Below are 21,787 nucleotides of genomic sequence, written 5' to 3'. Positions count from 1 at the left end.
GGATGTGTCCTGTGCGGTGTAGTATATGGAGGATGTGTCCTGTGGGGTGTAGTATATGGAGGATGTGTCCTGTGCGGTGTAGTATATGGAGGATGTGTCTTGTGCGGTGTAGTATATGGAGGATGTGTCTTGTGCGGTGTAGTATATGGAGGATGTGTCATGTGCGGTGTAGTATATGGAGGATGTGTCCTGTGCGGTGTAGTATATGGAGGATGTGTCCTGTGCGGTGTAGTATATGGAGATTGTGCCCTGTATGGTGTAGTATATGGAGGATGTATCCTGTGCGGTGTAGTATATGGAGGATGTGTCTTGTGCGGTGTAGTGTATGGAGGATGTGTCATGTGCGGTGTAGTGTATGGAGGATGTGTCATGTGTAGTGTATGGAGGATGTGCCCTGTGGGGTGTAGTGTATGGAGGATGTGTCCTGTGGGGTGTAGTATATGGACGATGTGTCCTGTGCGGTGTAGTATATGGAGGATGTGTCCTGTGCGGTGTAGTATATGGAGGATGTGTCATGTGCGGTGTAGTGTATGGAGGATGTGCCCTGTGGGGTGTAGTGTATGGAGGATGTGTCTTGTGGGGTGTAGTGCATGGAGGATGTGTCCTGTGGGGTGTAGTATATGGAGGATGTGTCCTGTATGGTGTAGTATATGGAGGATGTGTCCTGTGTGGTGTAGTATATAGAGGAGGTGTCCTGTGTGGTGTAGTATATGGACGATGTGTCCTGTGGGGTGTAGTATATAGAGGATGTGTCCTGTGTGGTGTATATGGAGGATGTGTCCTGTGTGGTGTAGTATATGGAGGATGTGCCTTGTGGGGTGTAGTATATAGAGGATGTGTCCTGTGTGGTGTAGTATATGGAGGATGTGCCCTGTGGGGTGTAGTATATGGAGGATGTGTCCTGTGGGGTGTAGTATATAGAGGATGTGTCCTGTGTGGTGTAGTATATGGAGGATGTGCCCTGTGGGGTGTAGTATATGGAGGATGTGTCCTGTGTGGTGTAGTATATGGAGGATGTGCCCTGTGGGGTGTAGTATATGGAGGATGTGTCCTGTGCGGTGTAGTATATAGAGGATGTGTCCTGTGCGGTGTAGTATATGGAGGATGTGCCCTGTGGGGTGTAGTATATGGAGGATGTGTCCTGTGCGGTGTAGTATATGGAGGATGTGCCCTGTGCGGTGTAGTATATGGAGGATACGCCCTGTATGGTTTAGTGTATATAGAGGATGTGTCCTGTATGGTGTAGTGTATACAGAGGATGTGTCATGTGTGCTGCACACCCAGAGTCCTCGGCAGAGTGGAATCTCCAGGCTCAGAAGCAGGAAGTCTCACGCTTTCAATAGTGAGACAGAGGAGAGCCCGATTTTCATTCTGTCTTTTTTAATGGGTTATAGCTCTTATCATGGCACTAGATAATAATGAGTACAGCTCTGGAGTATAATACCATCTGTATTAACTCATTGTACTTATTGTCTGTTTTGTAGAAAGATGATCCAACCAAATCCAACCCCCGATTTTGGGATGAGCTCTTTCTTATGAAGGTAAAACATTTTGGATATGGAGTAGTAGTATTGTTTTGGTTCCTGTGGTCAAGATCACAAACTTCACAATATTCTGACCTTCTTATCTCAACATTGTGGCGTCCTTAACCCTTTGTAACTCTGCACTGACCAGGTAAATCTGGAATATCTGGAAGCCAAGTTAGAGTCTCTGGATGGAGAGGAGCTGATGAAGATAAAGGACAATGTTAACAGTCTGTTCCAGCATTGTATCCAGGCCCTGAAGGCCGAGCACCAGATACGAGTAGTCAACTCCTTACAGGTACTGCCGTCTCTTCTGAAGCGTGGTGGTAGGAAGCAATGCCAAACATAGCCACTGCTTTACTGTGACCAGTCTCCATGCCAGGGGTCCATGAAACCTTTACAATTGGGTCACCTCTCACATCGGGGAGAAGCAGGACTCACAGACTTTCTCTATGAGTGGGTGGAGGAAGCAGGACACACAGGATTTATGAATGGGTGGAGGAAGCAGGACTCACAGGCTTTATGAATGGGTGGAGGAAGCAGGACTCACAGGCTTTCTCTGGGTGGAGGAAGCAGGACTCACAGGCTTTCTCTATGAGAGGGTGGAGGATGCAGGACTCACAGGCTTTATGAATGGGTGGAGGAAGCAGGACTCACAGGCTTTATGAATGGGTGGAGGAAGCAGGACTCACAGGCTTTATGAATGGGTGGAGGAAGCAGTACTCACAGGCTTTCTCTGGCTGGAGGAAGCAGGACTCACAGGCTTTCTCTATGTGAGGGTGGAGGAAGCAAGACTCACAGGCTTTCTCTATGAGAGGGTGGAGTAAGCAGGACTCACAGGCTTTCTCTATGAGTGGGTGGAGTAAGCAGGACTCCCAGGCTTTCTCTATGAGAGGGTGGTGGAAGCAGGACTCACAAGCTTTCTCTATGAGTGGATGGAGGAAGCAGGACTCACAGGCTTTCTCTATGAGTGGGTGGTGGAAGCAGGACTCACAAGCTTTCTCTATGAGTGGATGGAGGAAGCAGGACTCACAGGCTTTCTCTATGAGTGGGTGGTGGAAGCAGGACTCACAGGCTTTCTCTGAGTGGATGGAGGAAGCAGGACTCACAGGTTTTATGAGTGGGTGGAGGAAGCAGGACACACAGGCTTTCTCTGAGTGGGTGGAGGAAGCAGGACTCACAGGCTTTCTCTATGAGTGGATGGAGGAAGCAGGACTCACAGGCTTTATGAATGGGTGGAGGAAGCAGGACTCACAGGCTTTATGAATGGGTGGAGGAAGCAGGACTCACAGGCTTTATGAATGGGTGGAGGAAGCAGGACTCACAGGCTTTATGAATGGGTGGAGGAAGCAGGACTCACAGGCTTTATGAATGGGTGGAGGAAGCAGGACTCACAGGCTTTATGAATGGGTGGAGGAAGCAGGACTCACAGGCTCTATGAATGGGTGGAGGAAGCAGGACTCACAGGCTTTCTCTATGAGAGGGTGGAGGAAGCAGGACACACAGGCTTTAGGAATGGGTGGAGGAAGCAGGACTCACAGGCTTTATGAATGGGTGGAGGAAGCATGATGGAGAGGATGTCCAGGGCACAACTATTATCCTGGAAGGCCTTTTTTTTGGGGTCCGGTCTCTGTTTACATAATATCTTTTCGTTGTTTCTCTAGACACTGTGCGCTCTCATTCGTGGCGTCCATCAGAAGAACAAGCCGACATCTGGTTTTGACATTATTAACATGCTGATGGGCTTTGATAAGGCTGAGCTCCGTATGAAGGTGAGAGGGGGGATGGACATTTAAATATGGGGTCATCTCATTAATATATACAGTGTGTATATCTAATATATAAAGCTGAGTGTATGTATGTCCGCTAAAGGAATCCGCACTGTCGCGTTTACAATCACGAAATTTTGCACAGATGCCTCATGTGATTCAGGGAACGTCATAGACTATGTTTGGATGGGAAAATTTAACCCTGCGCTTTAGTTACTCTCCAAAAAACCTGCCTCTATTAAAGTCAATGGAGCTGCGAGCTACAGGTTATTAATAGCAGCTGTGATTGGTTGCTATAGGAACAAGATGTCGGTGGGGAGACAGAAAGAGACAGAGACAGTCATAGAGACAGACAGAGACGGGGAAAGAGACAGGCAGAGACGGGGAAAGAGACAGGCAGAGACGGGGAAAGAGACAGGCAGAGACGGGGAAAGAGACAGGCAGAGACGGGGAAAGAGACAGGCAGAGACGGGGAAAGAGACAGGCAGAGACGGGGAAAGAGACAGGCAGAGACGGGGAAAGAGACAGGCAGAGACGGGGAAAGAGACAGGCAGAGACGGGGAAAGAGACAGGCAGAGACGGGGAAAGAGACAGGCAGAGACGGGGAAAGAGACAGGCAGAGACGGGGAAAGAGACAGGCAGAGACGGGGAAAGAGACAGGCAGAGACGGGGAAAGAGACAGGCAGAGACGGGGAAAGAGACAGGCAGAGACGGGGAAAGAGACAGGCAGAGACGGGGAAAGAGACAGGCAGAGACGGGGAAAGAGACAGGCAGAGACTGAGACCGACAGACTCTGGCAGAGAGACCGTTACTATCTCAGGCAACGCCGGGTACTACAGCTAGTATATAATATATTTAAAGAGGTTGGATAAGATCACAAAAAGGTTCCAGAATTGAGGGGAGTGGGATTAAAGCCCGCTTTACATGCTACAATATATCTTACGATGTGTCGGGGGGGGGGGGGGGGGGTTGCCATGTCGTAAGTGACGCACATCCGGCATTGTAAGGTACATTGCAGTGTGTGGCAGGTACGTGCGATTGCGATTGAACGGTAAAACGTTCATTGCATATACATCGTACCTTTCTCTAGAATTGCACGTCAGATTATTCATCGTACCTGGGGTAGCGCACATCACAGTGTGTGACACCCCGGGAACGATGAACAGATCTTACCTGCGGCTCCCGGCCCACAATGCGGAAGGAAGGAGGTGGGCGGGATGTTTACGTCCCGCTCATCTCCGCCCCTCCACTTCTATTGGCCGGCTGCCGCGTGACGTCGCTGTGACGCCAAACGTCCCTCCTACTCCAGGAAGTGGACGTTCGCCGCCCACATCGAGGTCGTATAGACGGGTAAGTACGTGTGACGGGGGTTAAGCGTTTGTGCGGCACATTCAACAAATTGAACGTGCCGCACATACGATGGGGGCGGTTACGATCGCATACGATATCATATGCTGGATCCTAAGGTGTAAAGCAGGCTTAACCCTTAATCTTGTACAACCTCTTTAGTGAACAGGCTGCTTCTACATGTTTGATCAAATGCTTTTCCAATAACCATGATGGTAATTCCAAAAATTATTTTAGTTTCCTATTTATTAAGTGGTATGATCGTAACGTACGAGCGATGTGTCCCCACAGAACCTGATGGAGAGTCTGGACATTCTGCTGTGCGGCGAGGGCTCTGAAAGCCTGAAGAGTCTGTGCCTGAAGCTGCTCCTGTGCCTGGTCACTGTGAGTAATCCATCCATGGCGGGGGAAAACAGGCTGCAAAAGAAAGTTTGTCTGGGACGATCCTCTGGGTTGTGCTTTATTTTATTATTCTTCTTTTAGGTGCAGAGCATATAATAATAAAAGAGGGGGCTCCATATTTTGCACTGCACCCAGTTTTTGCATTAGGCTAAGTTCACATTTCCGTTGTTTTGTATCAGTCACATGCGTCGCTTGACGCATGCGACTGATTTGCTGTACAACGCTGTACAACGGATGACAAAGAACAGAATTCTTTGTCGGATCCCGTTGTGTGCGGGGGGCGGAGTTCGGGGGGGGGGGAGCCGAGCGGGGCCGTGGCACTGAGGACGTCAGTGCGGCAGGGACTGGCAGGATAGGTGTGTGTGACTGTGTGTGTGTATACACATGCTGAATGCGGGAGGGGGCGGGGGCCAGGCGCTGAGGATGTCAGTGGCAGTGCTGCGGTCTGCATGGCTGGGGACAGGTGAGTGTATGTGTGTGTGTGTGTGCACATGCGGAGTGCGGGAGGGGGCGGAGCTGAGCGGGGCCAGACGAGGGTGTCAGTGGCAGTGCTTGTCTGCATGGCTGGGGACAGGTGTGTGTGGGTACACACATGTGCGGGAGGGGGCGGAGCCGAGCGGGGCCAGACGAGGGTGTCAGTGGCAGTGCTTGTCTGCATGGCTTGGGACGTGTGTGTGTGTGTGTGTGTGTGTGTGTGTGTGTGTGTGTGTGTGTACGTGTGTGTACACACATGTGCGGAGTGCGGGAGGGGGCGGGGCTGAGCGGGGAAGTGTCGGCCTCCCTGCACACGTAACCAGACTAAATATCGGGTAACTGCAAAGCACCCGATGTTTACCTTGGTTACCCGATATTTACCTTGGTTACGGGCGTACACCGCTTAGCGCTGGCTCCTTGCACCGTAACCAGGGTAAATATCGGGTAACCAACCAAAGCTGGTTACGTGTGCAGGGAGCCAGAGAGCATGTGCAGCGAAATCTGACGGATCGCGCTGCTCAAAAAACGCTACATGCTGCGTTCCTCCCGCCCGGCGGTCAGTCGTTCCACGACTGATCAGTCGGGCGGAGGGTGCAACGCAGCATCTTCAGTCACAATCCGCTGCTCATACAAGTCTATGGGAGCAACGGAATCCGCCAAACGGATTCCGTTGTTTACAAGCGCAGCGGATTGTGACTGATACATTTTAGCAGAAATGTGAACTTAGCCTTAGACGTGCAACAAAGAATAATGATAAAAAATGATTTTAATATAACAAATGGGGAAAAAAAAAAACCTAATTACAAAAATGAAGTCCCGATGCAATTCCACTCATTATTGTATTCTGATTAGTTTCTTGTGTTTCAGGTCACAGATAACATCAGCCAGAACACCATTTTGGAATACGTCATGATCAATAGTATATTTGAAGCAATCTTACAGGTACGTATCTGTGTGTTCAGTGATGGTCAGCTCCCGCGGTGTCTGCTGCCCTGTGCCCACATCGTATGCCATCGGTCTGTCATATGCCCAGACTGGACCAGCGACCAAAGTGCAATATCATGGCATCTTTGACATGGGCCTGTAAATCATTGTTTGTTTGTTTTTTTTTTTGTAGCACAACCAGGAATGTGCTGGTAATATCAACATGAGAATACCTACAAAGATATACTCAGGAATCCAAAGTTTTTAGTATTCAAAAACTAGAAAATTTATTACATATTGTGCCAGTGCAAACATTAAAAATTCATTATACATAGACCACAGCATATTCGGATGTAGGGGGGGGCGCACTACAAAGAGTGGCACACCGAGGAAGATCGCTGCAACAGTTTATATATAAATAAAGCTAAAATAGCTAATAACGACTACATATCACATATAACACAAGAAATAAGAATATGGTATATAATCCATATATCAAGATATAGACGGTATTAATAACTAATGTCCACAGAATGTCATATGTACTTGTACATCAAATATATGGGGAATTGGTATACTTCATACACAATGCCCTTATATATTAAACCAGCCCCATGAATTTGATGCTAAATAGATGTGTCCATCTGATTACCTGTAGACATATATTCGTCTAATGCGGGCGTCACTCGGTACGATCTATCGTACGATCGCACGAGCGATCGTACTCGCCCCTGGCGTTTGTGCGTCACGGGCAAATCGCTGCCCGTGTCGCACAAAGTCGTTAAACCGCCATCACACGTACTTACCTGCTGAGCGACCTCGCTGTGGGCGGCGAACATCCTCTTCCTGAAGGGGGAGGGACGGTCGACGTCACAGCGACGTCACACAGCCGCCAGCCAATAGAAGCGGAGGGGCGGAGATGAGCGGGACGTTAACATCCCGCCCACCTTGCTCCTTCTGCATAGCCGGCGGGAGCCGCGGGACGCAGGTAAGCTGTGTTCATCTTTCCCGGGATGTGACACGATGCGATGTGTGCTGCCATGGGTACGATGAACAACCGGCGCAAAGAACAATAAATGACTTGTAAACGATTTGCGATCGTTCCACGTCACTCAGAGGTGTCACACGAAACGACGTCGCAAGCGAGGCCGGATGTGCGTCACGAAAACCGTGACCCCGACGACATATCGCACGATAGATCGTCTCGTGTGACGCCCGGATTATGCAGCACTGCCAAAGCACCACACCCACCTCGACGCGCGTTTCACCGCACTACTGAAGCTTCCTGACGAAACTGGTAGCCATTATTATTATTATTATTATTATTATTATTATTAATATTATTATTATTAGTATGTGATATGTAGTCGTTATTAGCTATTTCTTCGGCGCTCTATTGGGAGACCCAGACGATTGAGACCCAGACGATTGACGATTGGGTGTATAGCACTGCCTCCGGAGGCCACACAAAGCAATTACACTAAAAAGTGTAAGGCCCCTCCCCTTCTGGCTATACACCCCCAGTGGGATCACTGGCTCACCAGTTTTCTGCTTTGTGCGAAGGAGGTCAGACATCCACGCATAGCTCCACTGTTTAGTCAGCAGTAGCTGCTGACTATATCGGATGGAAGAAAAGAGGGCCCATACTAGGGCCCCCAGCATGCTCCCTTCTCACCCCACTTGTGGTTTGTAAGGTTGAGGTACCCTTTGCGGGTACGGAGGCTGGAGCCCACATGCTGTTTTCCTTCCCCATCCCCCTGAGGGGCTCTGAGGAAGTGGGATCTTACCGGCCACCAAGCCCTGAGGCCGGGCTCCATCCACAGACCCATAGAACCTGCTGGATGTGGAGCGGGAGTGCCGTTCAGGGACAAGGCCCTGCAACTTTCAGGTACTCTGTGTCCCCGTATGGCAGGCCACGCGCACCCCAGGCTTGCTGGGTGTGCTAGTGCGCCGGGGACTGTAGCGCTGTGCGCTGGGCTTATAGTCCCCGCAGATTACTGGGGGACTTTATGTGTGTGGATCGCCGCGCCGACCGCCCCTGGAGCGACGGCGCAGCTGCGACTAGTAGTGCGCCGGGGTCGCGCCGACCGGCGCTTTTACGGCGGCGGCGCTTCTAACTTTAGTCCCCGGCTTTCTGCGGCCTAGCCGCTTCGTTAACGCCCCCCACCCTGTCAATCAGGGTAGGGGAGAGACGTTATTCACTCGGCAGCGCCGAGGGCTGGGGGCACGATTTACATGCTCCAGCCCTCTCACTGAGCACAGTAGGACACAGGCTTCGCGCTTTTTCTCTGTGCACGCCCTAGGCCCGCCCCCAGGCTTGCAGCTCCCCAGGACGCCGGCAGCCATTATACACATGCAGTCTGGCTGGAGAACGCACGCAGGCTCTGGGGGACCCAGGCGAGGGGTTTTTGGCGACCACACACCCGCGCTCAGCGGGCGGTAAGCAGCACATACGTGCAGACTAGTGCCACAGTGTTATATTTTTCGCTGTATATAGACACTGCTGTGTCTAGATATATTTAATACTGCACTGTAAGGTCGCTTCTTGGCTGTACACCCTATATTGCTTGAGGAGACAACAGCATGTCATCCGCAAAACGCAAGGGTGCCAAGGCACGGGCTGTATACACTACTTGTACAGCATGTGGGGCTAATCTACCAGCAGGCTCCAACGACTCTCATTGTGTGCAATGTTCAGTCCCAGTGGCACTTCGTCAGCCAGAGCCTACCGTGGTGGTAGCCCAGGCAGAGACGCCTGTGAACCCTGCCCCGGTGACGGGGACAGAATTTGCAGTCTTTGCTGATAAAATGTCTGTGACTATGACAAAAATCCTGGAGACCTTGCAGTCCAGGCCAGTTGCTCAGACCATAGACAATGCTGTGTCTATGTTCCCCGGTCCCCCCTCAGTTGGAACTAATCCGTACTTCAAGGGGGTCCCAGGCATCACAGGCTGAGGGCTCTGACTCCGATGACAGTCCCAGTCCGCTTAAGCGAGCTCGCTGGGAGAGACCCTCCACATCATCACGTGGATCAGGGTCTCAGCGAGAAGAGTCCCCTATATGAGGGTTCAGAGGTGGGTGATCAGGAGTCTTGTCCTGACGCCGCACTCAATTTGGATACGCCAGATGGTGACGCCATGGTAAATGACCTTATAGCGGCCATCAATAGGCTGTTGGATATTTCTCCCCCAGCCCCTTCTGCAGAGGAGGCAGCTGCACAGCAGGAGAAATTCCATTTCCTGTATCCCAAGCGTAAATTGAGTACTTTTCTGGACCACTCTGACTTCAGAGAATCCATCCAGAAACATAATACTTATCCGGACAAGCGTTTTTCTAAACGCCCTAAGGATACACGGTATCCTTTTCCCCCTGACGTGGTCAAACGCTGGACCCAGTGTCCAAAAGTGGACCCTCCAATATCCAGGCTTGCAGCTAGATCCATAGTTGCAGTGGAGGATGGGGCTTCACTTAAAGATCCCAATGACAGACAGATGGACCTTTGGTTGAAATCTGTCTATGAAGCTATTGGCGCGTCGTTTGCTCCTGCATTCGCGGCCGTGTGGGCGCTCCAAGCTATTTCAGCAGGTCTGGCACAGGTGGACTCTCTCATACGTCCAGCAGTGCCGCAAGTGGCGTCCCTAACTACGCAAATGTCTGCGTTTGCGACCTACGCTATCAATGCGGTACTGGACTCTACGAGCCGTACCTCAATGGCATCTGCCAACTCTGTAGTTTTGCGCAGAGCCTTGTGGTTAAGGAATGGAAAGCAGATTCTGCTTCTAAAAAATGTTTAACCAGCTTGCCATTATCTGGAGACAGACTGTTTGGTGAGCAATTGGCGGAAATCATCAAACAGTCCCAAAGGTAAGGACTCCTCCTTACCCCAGCCCAGATCAAGCAAACCTCCACAGAGGAAGTGGCAGTCAAGATTTCGGTCCTTTCGAGGCTCGGGCAAGCCCCAATTCTCCTCGTCCAAAGGGACTCAGAAAGAGCAAAGGAGCTCTGATTCCTGGCGGGCTCACTCACGCCCCAAGAAAGCAACCGGAGGTACCGCTTCCAAGGCGGCTGCCTCATGACTTTCGGCCGCCTCCCTCCGCATCCTCGGTCGGTGGCAGGCTCTCCCGCTTTTGCGACATTTGGCTGCCACAGGTCAAAGACCGGTGGGTAACAGACATTTTGTCTCACGGGTACAGGATAGAGTTCAGTTCTCATCCTCCGCCTCGGTTCTTCAGAACTTCCCCACATCCCGACCGAGCAGATGCCCTTCTGCAGGCGGTGAATTCTCTAAGAGCAGAAGGAGTGGTGGTCCCTGTTCCTCTTCAGGAACGAGGTCAAGGTTTTTACTCCAATCTCTTTGTGTGCCAAAAAAGGACGGCTCATTCCGTCCTGTTCTGGACCTAAAACTGCTCAACAAGCATGTGAACGCCAGGCGGTTCCGGATGGAATCCCTACGCTCAGTCATTGCCTCAATGTCTCAAGGAGATTTCCTAGCATCAATAGACATCAAGGATGCTTATCTCCACGTGCCGATTGCTACAGAGCACCAACGCTTTCTACGCTTTGTGATAGGAGACGACCATCTTCAGTTCGTAGCTCTGCCATTTGGTCTAGCGACAGCCCCACGGGTGTTCACCAAGATCATGGCGGCAGTGGTAGCAGTCTTGCACTCTCAGGGACACTCTGTGATCCCTTACTTGGACGATCTACTGGTCAAGGCACCCTCTCAAGAGGCATGCCAACTCAGCTTGACTGTAGCACTGGAGACTCTCCAGACGTTCGGGTGGATCATCAACTTCTCAAAGTCAAATCTGTCACCGACCCAATCACTAACGTATCTTGGCATGGAGTTTCATACTCTCTCAGCGATAGTGAAGCTTCCGCTGGACAAGCAGAGGTCACTACAGACTGGGGTGCAGGCTCTCCTTCACAGTCAGTCGCACTCCTTAAGACGCCTCATGCACTTCCTCGGGAAGATGGTGGCGGCAATGGAAGCGGTTCCGTTTGCGCAGTTTCATCTGCGCCCACTTCAATGGGACATTCTCCGCCAATGGGACGGGAAGTCAACATCCCTGGACAGGAAAGTCTCCCTTTCCCAGACGGCCAAGGACTCTCTGCAGTGGTGGCTTCTTCCCACCTCATTATCACAGGGGAAATCCTTCCTACCCCCATCCTGGGCGGTGGTCACGACAGACGCGAGTCTGTCAGGGTGGGGAGCAGTTTTTCTCCACCACAGGGCTCAGGGTACGTGGACCCAGCAGGAGTCCACCCTTCAGATCAATGTTCTGGAAATCAGAGCAGTGTATCTTGCCCTACTAGCCTTCCAGCAGTGGCTGGAAGGAAGGCAGATCCGAATTCAGTCGGACAACTCCACAGCGGTGGCATACATCAACCACCAAGGGGGGACACGCAGTCGGCAAGCCTTCCAGGAAGTCCGGCGGATTCTGATGTGGGTGGAAGCCACAGCCTCCACCATATCCGCAGTTCACATCCCCGGCGTAGAAAACTGGGAAGCAGACTTCCTCAGTCGCCAGGGCATGGACGCAGGGGAATGGTCCCTTCACCCAGACGTGTTTCAGGAAATCTGTCACCGCTGGGGGGTGCCGGACGTCGACCTAATGGCGTCACGGCACAACAACAAGGTCCCAACCTTCATGGCACGGTCCCGCGATCAAAGAGCGCTGGCGGCAGACGCCCTAGTACAAGATTGGTCGCAGTTCCGGCTCCCTTATGTGTTTCCACCTCTGGCACTCTTGCCCAGAGTGCTACGCAAGATCAGATCCGATTGCAGCCGCGTCATACTTGTCGCCCCAGACTGGCCGAGGAGGGCGTGGTACCCGGATCTGTGGCAGCTCACGGTCGGCCAACCGTGGGCACTACCAGACCGACCAGACTTACTGTCCCAAGGGCCGTTTTTCCATCGGAATTCTGCGGCCCTGAACCTGACTGTGTGGCCATTGAGTCCTGGATCCTAGCGTCTTCAGGATTGTCCCAAGGGGTCGTTGCCACCATGAGACAGGCTAGGAAGCCCACGTCCGCTAAGATCTACCACAGAACGTGGAGGATTTTCTTATCCTGGTGCTCTGCTCAGGGAGTGTCTCCCTGGCCATTTGCATTGCCTACCTTTCTTTCTTTCCTGCAATCTGGGTTAGAAAAAGGTTTGTCGCTCGGCTCCCTTAAAGGTCAGGTCTCGGCGCTATCCGTCTTTTTTCAGAGGCGTTTGGCACGCCTTCCTAAGGTGCGCACGTTCCTACAGGGGGTTTGCCATATCGTACCCCCGTACAAGCGGCCGTTAGATCCATGGGATCTGAACAGGGTACTAGTTGCCTTCCAGAAGCCGCCCTTCGAGCCTCTGAGGGAGGTTTCACTTTCTAGACTATCACAGAAAGTGGCTTTTCTGGTAGCGATCACATCTCTTCGGAGAGTGTCTGAGCTAGCAGCGCTGTCATCCAAAGCTCCTTTCCTGGTCTTCCACCAGGATAAGGTAGTGCTGCGCCCCATTCAGGAGTTTCTCCCGAAGGTGGTATCCTCTTTTCATCTTAATCAGGATATCTCTTTGCCTTCGTTTTGTCCTCATGCAGTTCATCGGTATGAGAAGGATTTACATTTGTTAGATCTGGTGAGAGCACTCAGAATCTACATTTCCCGCACGGCGCCCTTGCGCCGTTCGGGATGCACTCTTTGTCCTTGTCGCTGGTAAGCGCAAAGGGTCGCAGGCTTCTAAGGCCACCCTGGCTCGATGGATCAAAGAACCGATTCTTGAAGCCTACCGTTCTGCTGGGCTTCCGGTTCCATCAGGGCTGAAGGCCCATTCTACCAGAGCCGTGGGTGCATCCTGGGCATTACGACACCAGGCTACGGCTCAACAGGTGTGCCAGGCAGCTACCTGGTCGAGTCTGCACACTTTCACCAAACATTATCAGGTGCATACCTATGCTTCGGCGGACGCCAGCCTAGGTAGAAGAGTCCTGCAGGCGGCAGTTGCCTCCCCGTAGGGGAGGGCTGTCTTGCAGCTCTAACATGAGGTATTTCTTTACCCACCCAGGGACAGCTTTTGGACGTCCCAATCGTCTGGGTCTCCCAATAGAGCGCCGAAGAAGGGAATTTTGTTACTTACCGTAAATTCCTTTTCTTCTAGCTCTTATTGGGAGACCCAGCACCCGCCCTGTTGTCCTTCGGGATTTTTGGTTTGTTTGCGGGTACACATGTTGTTCATGTTGAACGGTTTTCAGTTCTCCGATGTTACTCGGAGTGAATTTGTTTAAACCAGTTATTGGCTTTCCTCCTTCTTGCTTTTGCACTAAATCTGGTGAGCCAGTGATCCCACTGGGGGTGTATAGCCAGAAGGGGAGGGGCCTTACACTTTTTAGTGTAATTGCTTTGTGTGGCCTCCGGAGGCAGTGCTATACACCCAATCGTCAATCGTCTGGGTCTCAATCGTCTGGGTCTCAATCGTCTGGGTCTCCCAATAAGAGCTAGAAGAAAAGGAATTTACGGTAAGTAACAAAATTCCCTTCTTTAGCTTTATTTATATATAAACGGTTGCAGCGATCTTCCTCGGTGTGCCACCCTTTGTAATGTGGCTTCCCCCCTTATATCCGAATATGCTGTAGCCTATGTATAATGAATTTTTAATGTTTGCACTGGCACAATGTGTAATAAATTTTCTACTTTTTGAATACTAAAAACTTTGGATTCCTGTGTATATCTTTGTAGGTATTATCTGTTGTTATTGGGGTTCAACATACGAATACTGAGAGGCCATTTATAGGTGGAACATCAACATGACGCCAGTACATTAGATAACAACAGACAAAAGGGAGCGGCAGCAAAGACTTTGGTGTTTTTTTTAACGTAACCTCGGACAGGGGTTTTCTGAATTCGGAAAGCCCCCTTAATATCATTGTTATTGGCAGCTTATTGCCCGGTGTAAACAGGACGTGTTCTGCCAATAACACTGTAATCTATGTGCAATGATCATTCTGCACACATACACTTCTGTTCAGCTTGTCCTTTGATCAATCGGCAAGTGTTTATGTCCCTAATCCTTCAGCCTCACCCAGAAAACGTCCAGTGGTGTCTAGTAATTGCGGAGTACCACCCCCCTTCCTGGTGCTCAGGTTGCCTGTCTCTGAAATGAAGGCTGCGCTGGTCTGGCCTCTAATCCTCCATTGCAGTCAGATCAGGGCAGCGCCAATATTTTTGTTCAATAGAGATGAGCGGACCCATGGAAGTTCGGTTCGGCGGGTGCAGCCGAACTTTTGATAAAGTTCAGTTTGGGACCCGGACTTGACCTGAACCCCAATGGAAGTCACTAATTGGGCCCACATCCAGTCAGCCATGAACAAGTCACTTGCAAGGGGGGGGCGCTTCATTGGGGGACGCAGGAGTCCGTGGGTTGCATGCAACTGCCACTAGAAGGCAGCAACATACAACCCATGGTCTCCTGTGTCCCCCAATCAAGGCTCCAAGAAAGAGATTTTATGGCGATTACCCAAAATCTAATTGTTTTTGTAAAGTCTGTGTTTGGTCCGAACACCGAATCTCAGGTTCACTCATCTCCATTGCTCCCCTCCAGTCCTATTAATTGTGGCAGTGATTGGGAGAATCCAGTTTGCATGCAACCCATCAGATCTTTATCCGCACCAGAGGGTCTTCCAGCCACTGTGTTTTGGCCAATGAGCCAATGTTGAAGACGGATGTTTATATGGGGGGGGTCAGGAGAGTCCAATCTCAAATTTCTCTAATGAACCTCTCTGTATTATTAGACTTTATTACTATTATATTATTATTCTCTCTTGATCATTTTTCTTCTTTCCTTTCCAGATTCTGTCCCATCCTCCGAGCCGCAGGGAGCACGGTTACGATGCTGTGGTGTTGCTGGCCCTTCTAGTGAACTACAGAAAATACGAAGTGCGTGATCTCACCACCTCATAGCAGAACTAATCATCTGAATAGAAGGGGCCATTACCTGTTTATATAGCAGAAATGTATAACGCAGTATTAGTACCTCTCTCCTGAAGAGCTCACAATCTAATTTGGACAGGATCCGCCAACCATCCAACGTGTGTGGGGGGTTCCTAACTCTCTTTTGGGGGAGAGAAGGTTTGGGTCTTTGGAACTTCAATCGCTTGATCTTTTTGTTTTCAGTAGAGATAAGCTGCCGGGGATATGTCTTATATCAGCTGCATTATCTTTCCCCTTGGAGAACAGATGAAGGATCGGCCGAGCCAAGTGCTCATGTCTATGGGAAACCTAGAGACACAGCTGCTGCAGAACGAACGTTCGGCCGACAGTTGTCTCGTGTGTATGGCCTGCAGTAGACTGTTTCAGATAATACTGTTTGTTCAGATAAGCGGCGCACTTAGGGGTACTTCTCACATAGCGAGATCGCTGCGGAGTCACGGTTTTTGTGGCGCACCAGTGACCTCATTAGCGATCTCGCTGTGTGTGACACTGAGCAGCGACCTGCCCCTGCTGTGAGATCGCTGATCGTTACACACTGTTCTGGTTCATTTTTTTGCTCGTTGCTCTCCCGCTGTGAAGCACGCATCAGCGTGTTTGACGGCGGGAGCCAATGATCTGAATGTGCAGGGAGTCTGCTTCTGGCAGCCTGCAGTACACTGGTAACCATGGTACACATCGGGTAACTAAGCAAAGTGCTTTGCTTGGATACCCGATATGTACCTTGGTTACCAGCGTACGCCGCTCTCAGGGCTGCCAGTGCTGCACACATAGCCAGGGTACACATCGGGTAACTATGCAAAGCGCTTTGCTTAGTAACCCAATGTGTACCCTGGCTACGTGTTCAGGGAGCCGGCTTTTGGCAGCTGCGGACGCTGGTAACCATGTTACACATCGGGTAACTAACCCGATGTGTACCATGGTTACCAAGCACCGCGTCGTTACACGGGTCGCTGGTGGCTGATCTCTGATCGCTATGGAGATCTGCTTGATTGACAGCTTACCAGCAACCATGTAGTGACGCTCCAGCGATCCCTTCCAGGTCAGATTGCTGGTTGCGTCTCTTAGTGTGATGGTACCCTTGGTTGTCTTTCCTCCATGCTCTATTGTAATAACAGTGACTAACAGCTATCAATTGTCAGGAGAGGTGGTTGTGATAATTCAGTGTGACATCCATTATATTATTTTTCTTTTCGGTTTATAAGAGGCACCAGATTATAAGACGCACCACAAATTTAGAGGAAAAAATGGGGTCCGTCTTATAATCCGGTGGTGTCTTACTGGGAGCGGTCGGCAGCAATGATGGAGTGGGGTCACAGGAGGCAGGGGCGGTAGTGGAATATGGCGATGCTGTGGGCGCTGTGCTGGGGCTGCGGGCGCCTTCTTAAAAATGTCGGTGGTGTGGACTTCAAATAATGGCGCCCGGAGTTAGCGCGTGCAAAGATGGAGCTCTTAGCTCAAGATCTCATCTATGCACGCACCGCCTCCGGCCCATTGATCTCACAGCAGCAGACTTAAGGAAAATGGCGCCTGGAGGTTTCACGTGCGCAGATAAGATCTTGAGCGAGAACTCCCATCTGCTTACGCACCGACTCCGGGCGCCATTATTTTGAAGTCCGCAATGCCGACATTTTCCAGGTTCTCTCCTGCAGCCCCAGCACAGTGCAGCTCCAGTACAGCGTCCGCAGCCCCAGCACAGTGCAGCTCCAGTACAGCGTCCGCAGCCCCAGCACAGTGCAGCTCCAGTACAGCGTCCGCAGCGCCAGCACAGTGCAGCTCCAGTACAGCGTCCGCAGCGCCAGCACAGTGCAGCTCCAGTACAGCGTCCGCAGCGCCAGCACAGTGCAGCTCCAGTACAGCGTCCGCAGCGCCAGCACAGTGCAGCTCCAGTACAAGCGTCCGCAGCGCCAGCACAGTGCAGCTCCAGTACAGGGTCCGCAGCTCCAGTACAGCGTCCGCAGCGCCAGCACAGTGCAGCTCCAGTACAAGCGTCCGCAGCGCCAGCACAGTGCAGCTCCAGTACAGCGTCCGCAGCGCCAGCACAGTGCAGCTCCAGTACAGCGTCCGCAGCGCCAGCACAGTGCAGCTCCAGTACAGCGTCCGCAGCGCCAGCACAGTGGCAGCTCCAGTACAGCGTCCGCAGCGCCAGCACAGTGCAGCTCCAGTACAGCGTCCGCAGCGCCAGCACAGTGCAGCTCCAGTACAAGCGTCCGCAGCGCCAGCACAGTTGCAGCTCCAGTACAGCGTCCGCAGCGCCAGCACAGTGCAGCTCCAGTACAGCGTCCGCAGCGCCAGCACAGTGCAGCTCCAGTACAGCGTCCGCAGCGCCAGCACAGTGCAGCTCCAGTACAGCGTCCGCAGCGCCAGCACAGTGCAGCTCCAGTACAGCGGTCCGCAGCCCCAGCACAGTGCAGCTCCAGTACAGCGTCCGCAGCCCCAGCACAGTGCAGCTCCAGTACAGCGTCCGCAGCCCCAGCACAGTGCAGCTCCAGTACAGCGTCCGCAGCCCCAGCACAGTGCAGCTTCCAGTACAGCGTCCGCAGCCCCAGCAAAGTGCAGCTCCAGTACAGCGTCCGCAGCCCCAGCACCAGTGCAGCTCCAGTACAAGCGTCCGCAGCCCCAGCACAGTGCAGCTCCAGTACAGCGTCCGCAGCCCCAGCACAGTGCAGCTCCAGTACAGCGTCCGCAGCCCCAGCACAGTGCAGCTCCAGTACAGCGTCCGCAGCCCCAGCAAAGTGCAGCTCCAGTACAGCGTCCGCAGCCCCAGCACAGTGCAGCTCCAGTACAGCTCCGCAGCCCCAGCACAGTGCAGCTCCAGTACAGCGTCCGCAGCCCCAGCACAGCGCCGCCAGCCCCAGCACAGCGCCTGTGAAATTGCTCTTGCGACCCTCCCCCTCCACCATCCCTTGTAAGCAACAATTGGATTATAAGACACACTCTTCATTTTCCTACCAAATTTTTGAGTCCGTTTTATAATCTAAAAAATACAGTATACATCCAGTATATTCTGTCTATTAAAGGAACATTCCAAGTTTTTAAAGTGTGGCACATTAGTAAAAATATACGATAACTTTTTCTGTAGAACCACCACCAATCCTGAGGGTCAGGGTCAGGCCTCTACCGATCCTTAGAATGAAGGTTTATCTTTTAGAACTCCACCGATTCTGAGGGAGAAGGTCCGAGCTCCTGGAGTTCCACCGATCCTGAGGGTGACGGTCCAACCTCTGGGACCCCCTACTGATCAGGAGGGTGAGGATCTGACCTCTGGGATCCCCACTGATCCTGAGGGTGAAGGTCTGAGCTCCTGGTGTCCCACCTATCCTGAGGGTGAAGATCCATCCTCTGGAACCACCTACTAATCGGGAGGGTGTGGTCCGACCTCCTGGACCCCCACGATCCTGAGGATGAGGGTTTAACTTTCAGAACCCCAGCAATACTGAGGGTGAAGGTCTGAGCTCCTGGTGTCCCACCGTTCCTGAGGCTGAGGGTCTGACCTCTGGGACCCCTATTGATCGAGAGGGTGTGGTCCGAGCTCCTGGACCCTATCCTGTGAATAATGAGTCTCTGATTGTGCTCCTATACGGTGCAGAGATTTGCAGCGTTATGTAGTTGGATTGGGCCACTTTGCATTTCGCCGCTTAGTGGCTTTGAAGGATACAATACGGCATCGGCTGATCATAAAGTGACGGCGTCTCTTAGTAATATGCCCAGACATTATTGGATGGGATACTTTTACGCTGAATTGACTTGATGCTGGACCATAACCCATCTCCGTTCTCTTCTCCCCCCCAGTCTGTGAACCCGTACATTGTGAAGTTATCGATTGTGGATGACGAGGGGACGTTAAATGTGAGTATAATCCGATTATTGGTGCCACTTGGGATCGTTGCTGGCGTGTATCGGGGTAATACTGGTCTGTGCTCTCTCATTTACAGGGCATGGGACTGGTCATCGCCCCGGGGCGTTGTTTGAATACAACACGTACGTAGACAGAAGTCTGCCGGGTCTTATATATCTTATGTCTGTAGGAATCGGTTCTGTGTCTGCATTGGGTGGGGAAGGGGTTCACCCCAATCAACAGGAAAGAGGGCGAAGAACTCGGTGACTGGTTCATACATCTTAAAGGGGTTGTTCAGAAATACAAAAAACAGCGCCCCGCCTGGCCACAGGCTTCTTGTGATATTGCATCTTAGCCACACACTTCAATGGAGCTGAGCTGTAGTGGTGGACAAGACAGGAGCAGAGCAGCCCTGTATGTCGCTTAGGGGTCAAGTGCTGCACTTTCTCTCCCATGCACTTATACATAGAGCAGATGTCAGTTAAGGATGCGGGGTGTCCGACCTCTACCATATTGATGACTTATTCTGTAGGTCATCCACTTGTCAGTACAGAGAAATCCCTTTAATACTGAACAAGGAGCAGTTGAGTGAGAGTGTCGGTCTGCGCTGATGGTGTAGGACCTTCACCATGACAGGAGCTTAGGACCTTCACCGTGACGGGAGCTTAGGACCTTCACCGTGACGGGAGCTTAGGACCTTCACCATGACAGGAGCTTAGGACCTTCACCGTGACGGAGCTTAGACCTTCACCGTGACGGGAGCTTAGGACCTTCACCGTGACGGGAGCTTAGGACCTTCACCGTGACGGGAGCTTAGGACCGTCCCCGTGACGGGAGCTTAGGACCGTCCCCGTGACGGGAGCTTAGGACCGTCCCCGTGACGGGAGCTTAGGACCGTCCCCGTGACGGGAGCTTAGGACCGTCCCCCGTGACGGGAGCTTAGGACCGTCCCCGTGACGGGAGCTTAGGACGTCCCCGTGACGGGAGCTTAGGACCGTCCCCGTGACGGGAGCTTAGGACCGTCCCCGTGACGGGAGCTTAGGACCGTCCCCGTGACGGGAGCTTAGGACCGTCCCCGTGACGGGAGCTTAGGACCGTCCCCGTGACGGGAGCTTAGGACCGTCCCCGTGACGGGAGCTTAGGACCGTCCCCGTGACGGGAGCTTAGGACCGTCCCCGTGACGGGAGCTTAGGACCGTCCCCGTGACGGGAGCTTAGGACGGTCCCCGTGACGGGAGCTTAGGACGGTCCCCGTGACGGGAGCTTAGGGACGGTCACCGTGACTGGAGCTTAGGACGGTCACCGTGACGGGAGCTTAGGACGGTCACCGTGACGGGAGCTTAGGACGGTCACCGTGACTGGAGCTTAGGACGGTCACCGTGACGGGAGCTTAGGACGGTCACCGTGACGGGAGCTTAGGACGGTCACCGTGACGGGAGCTTAGGACGGTCACCGTGACGGGAGCTTAGGACGGTCACCGTGACGGGAGCTTAGGGACGGTCACCGAGACGGGAGCTTAGGACGGTCACCGAGACGGGAGCTTAGGACGGTCACCGAGACGGGAGCTTAGGACGGTCACCGAGACGGGAGCTTAGGACGGTCACCGAGACGGGAGCTTAGGACGGTCACCGAGACGGGAGCTTAGGACGGTCACCGTGACAGGAGCTCCATGTTACGGGACTGACCTCTAGTTTTGTGTTTGGTTTTTTTTTTTGGTTTCCATTCAGGCAATACAGGGACAAGGAGGAGGAGAACCAGACCGGCTTCTTCTCAGCACTGACAAATATGGTGAGTAACAAAAAACCGCTTATAATGTACGGTAACGAGATTACTGCAAGGTCACATCAATCATTCCAGAAAAGAAGGCTGCAGCAGTGTGTTTAAAGGGAACCTGACAGCAGACCCGTGCTGCCCGGACCCACGAATCGGACACCGGTGGCGTCATTTCCCAGCCGCGCTCCCCTAGACTGCCTGGTGTCTCCATAGACCGCATTTTTTTGGATTATAAGATGTACAGGACCATAAGACACACCTAAGTTTTAGAGGAGGAAAATAGGGGAAAAAATTGGAAGCAAAAAATGTGGTTATAACTTACTATACGTGGGATTTACTGCTGACACTATTGTGTCCTCCAATTCTGTACTAATGTCCTCCATGTTCCAGGTATATGTATCCCCCATCCTGGTATATATGTTCCCATCCTATTAATATGGCCTTCATTCTAGAATAGATGTCCTCCATCCTGTGCCCATTCTAATATATATGATCCCCATCCTGGTAAATATGTCCCAATCCCAGTGTCCCTAATATATATATGTCCCTATGGGGCCCATACTATTGTATATGCTTCCCATGATACCGCACACATAATTTTTTTTTTAAGTTTGCCATCCCTCCGCTCCCCGAGTGTCCTCTTCTGATGTCGGTAACTGACTTTAGCATGTAAGCGATGGATAGTGCATGATGTCCCTGCCATGCTCCCCCAGTTACATTGCCGACATCAGCTGCCGGAATATTCATAGCTCCCCACGCCCTGGATTATAAGGAAAT

General features: G+C 52.0%; 1 protein-coding gene across 1 annotated transcript in view; it reads left to right on the top strand.

Annotated features, from left to right (window-relative positions):
* Positions 1-21,787, top strand: part of ARMH3 (armadillo like helical domain containing 3) — a 116,165-nt gene that overhangs the window by 28,452 nt on the left and 65,926 nt on the right. The window contains 10 exon segments of the mRNA XM_075348368.1: positions 1,485-1,541; positions 1,675-1,821; positions 3,188-3,295; positions 4,931-5,023; positions 6,383-6,457; positions 15,263-15,349; positions 19,193-19,249; positions 19,336-19,359; positions 19,362-19,381; positions 20,965-21,025. Coding sequence (XP_075204483.1) covers positions 1,485-1,541; positions 1,675-1,821; positions 3,188-3,295; positions 4,931-5,023; positions 6,383-6,457; positions 15,263-15,349; positions 19,193-19,249; positions 19,336-19,359; positions 19,362-19,381; positions 20,965-21,025 — 729 coding nt within the window.

The sequence above is a fragment of the Anomaloglossus baeobatrachus genome, chromosome 5 (assembly GCF_048569485.1).
Source record: "Anomaloglossus baeobatrachus isolate aAnoBae1 chromosome 5, aAnoBae1.hap1, whole genome shotgun sequence".
Classification (NCBI taxonomy): Eukaryota; Metazoa; Chordata; class Amphibia; order Anura; family Aromobatidae; genus Anomaloglossus; species Anomaloglossus baeobatrachus.
Note: the sequence above shows the minus strand (reverse complement) of the source record. Positions and strands in the feature narration are given on the sequence as shown.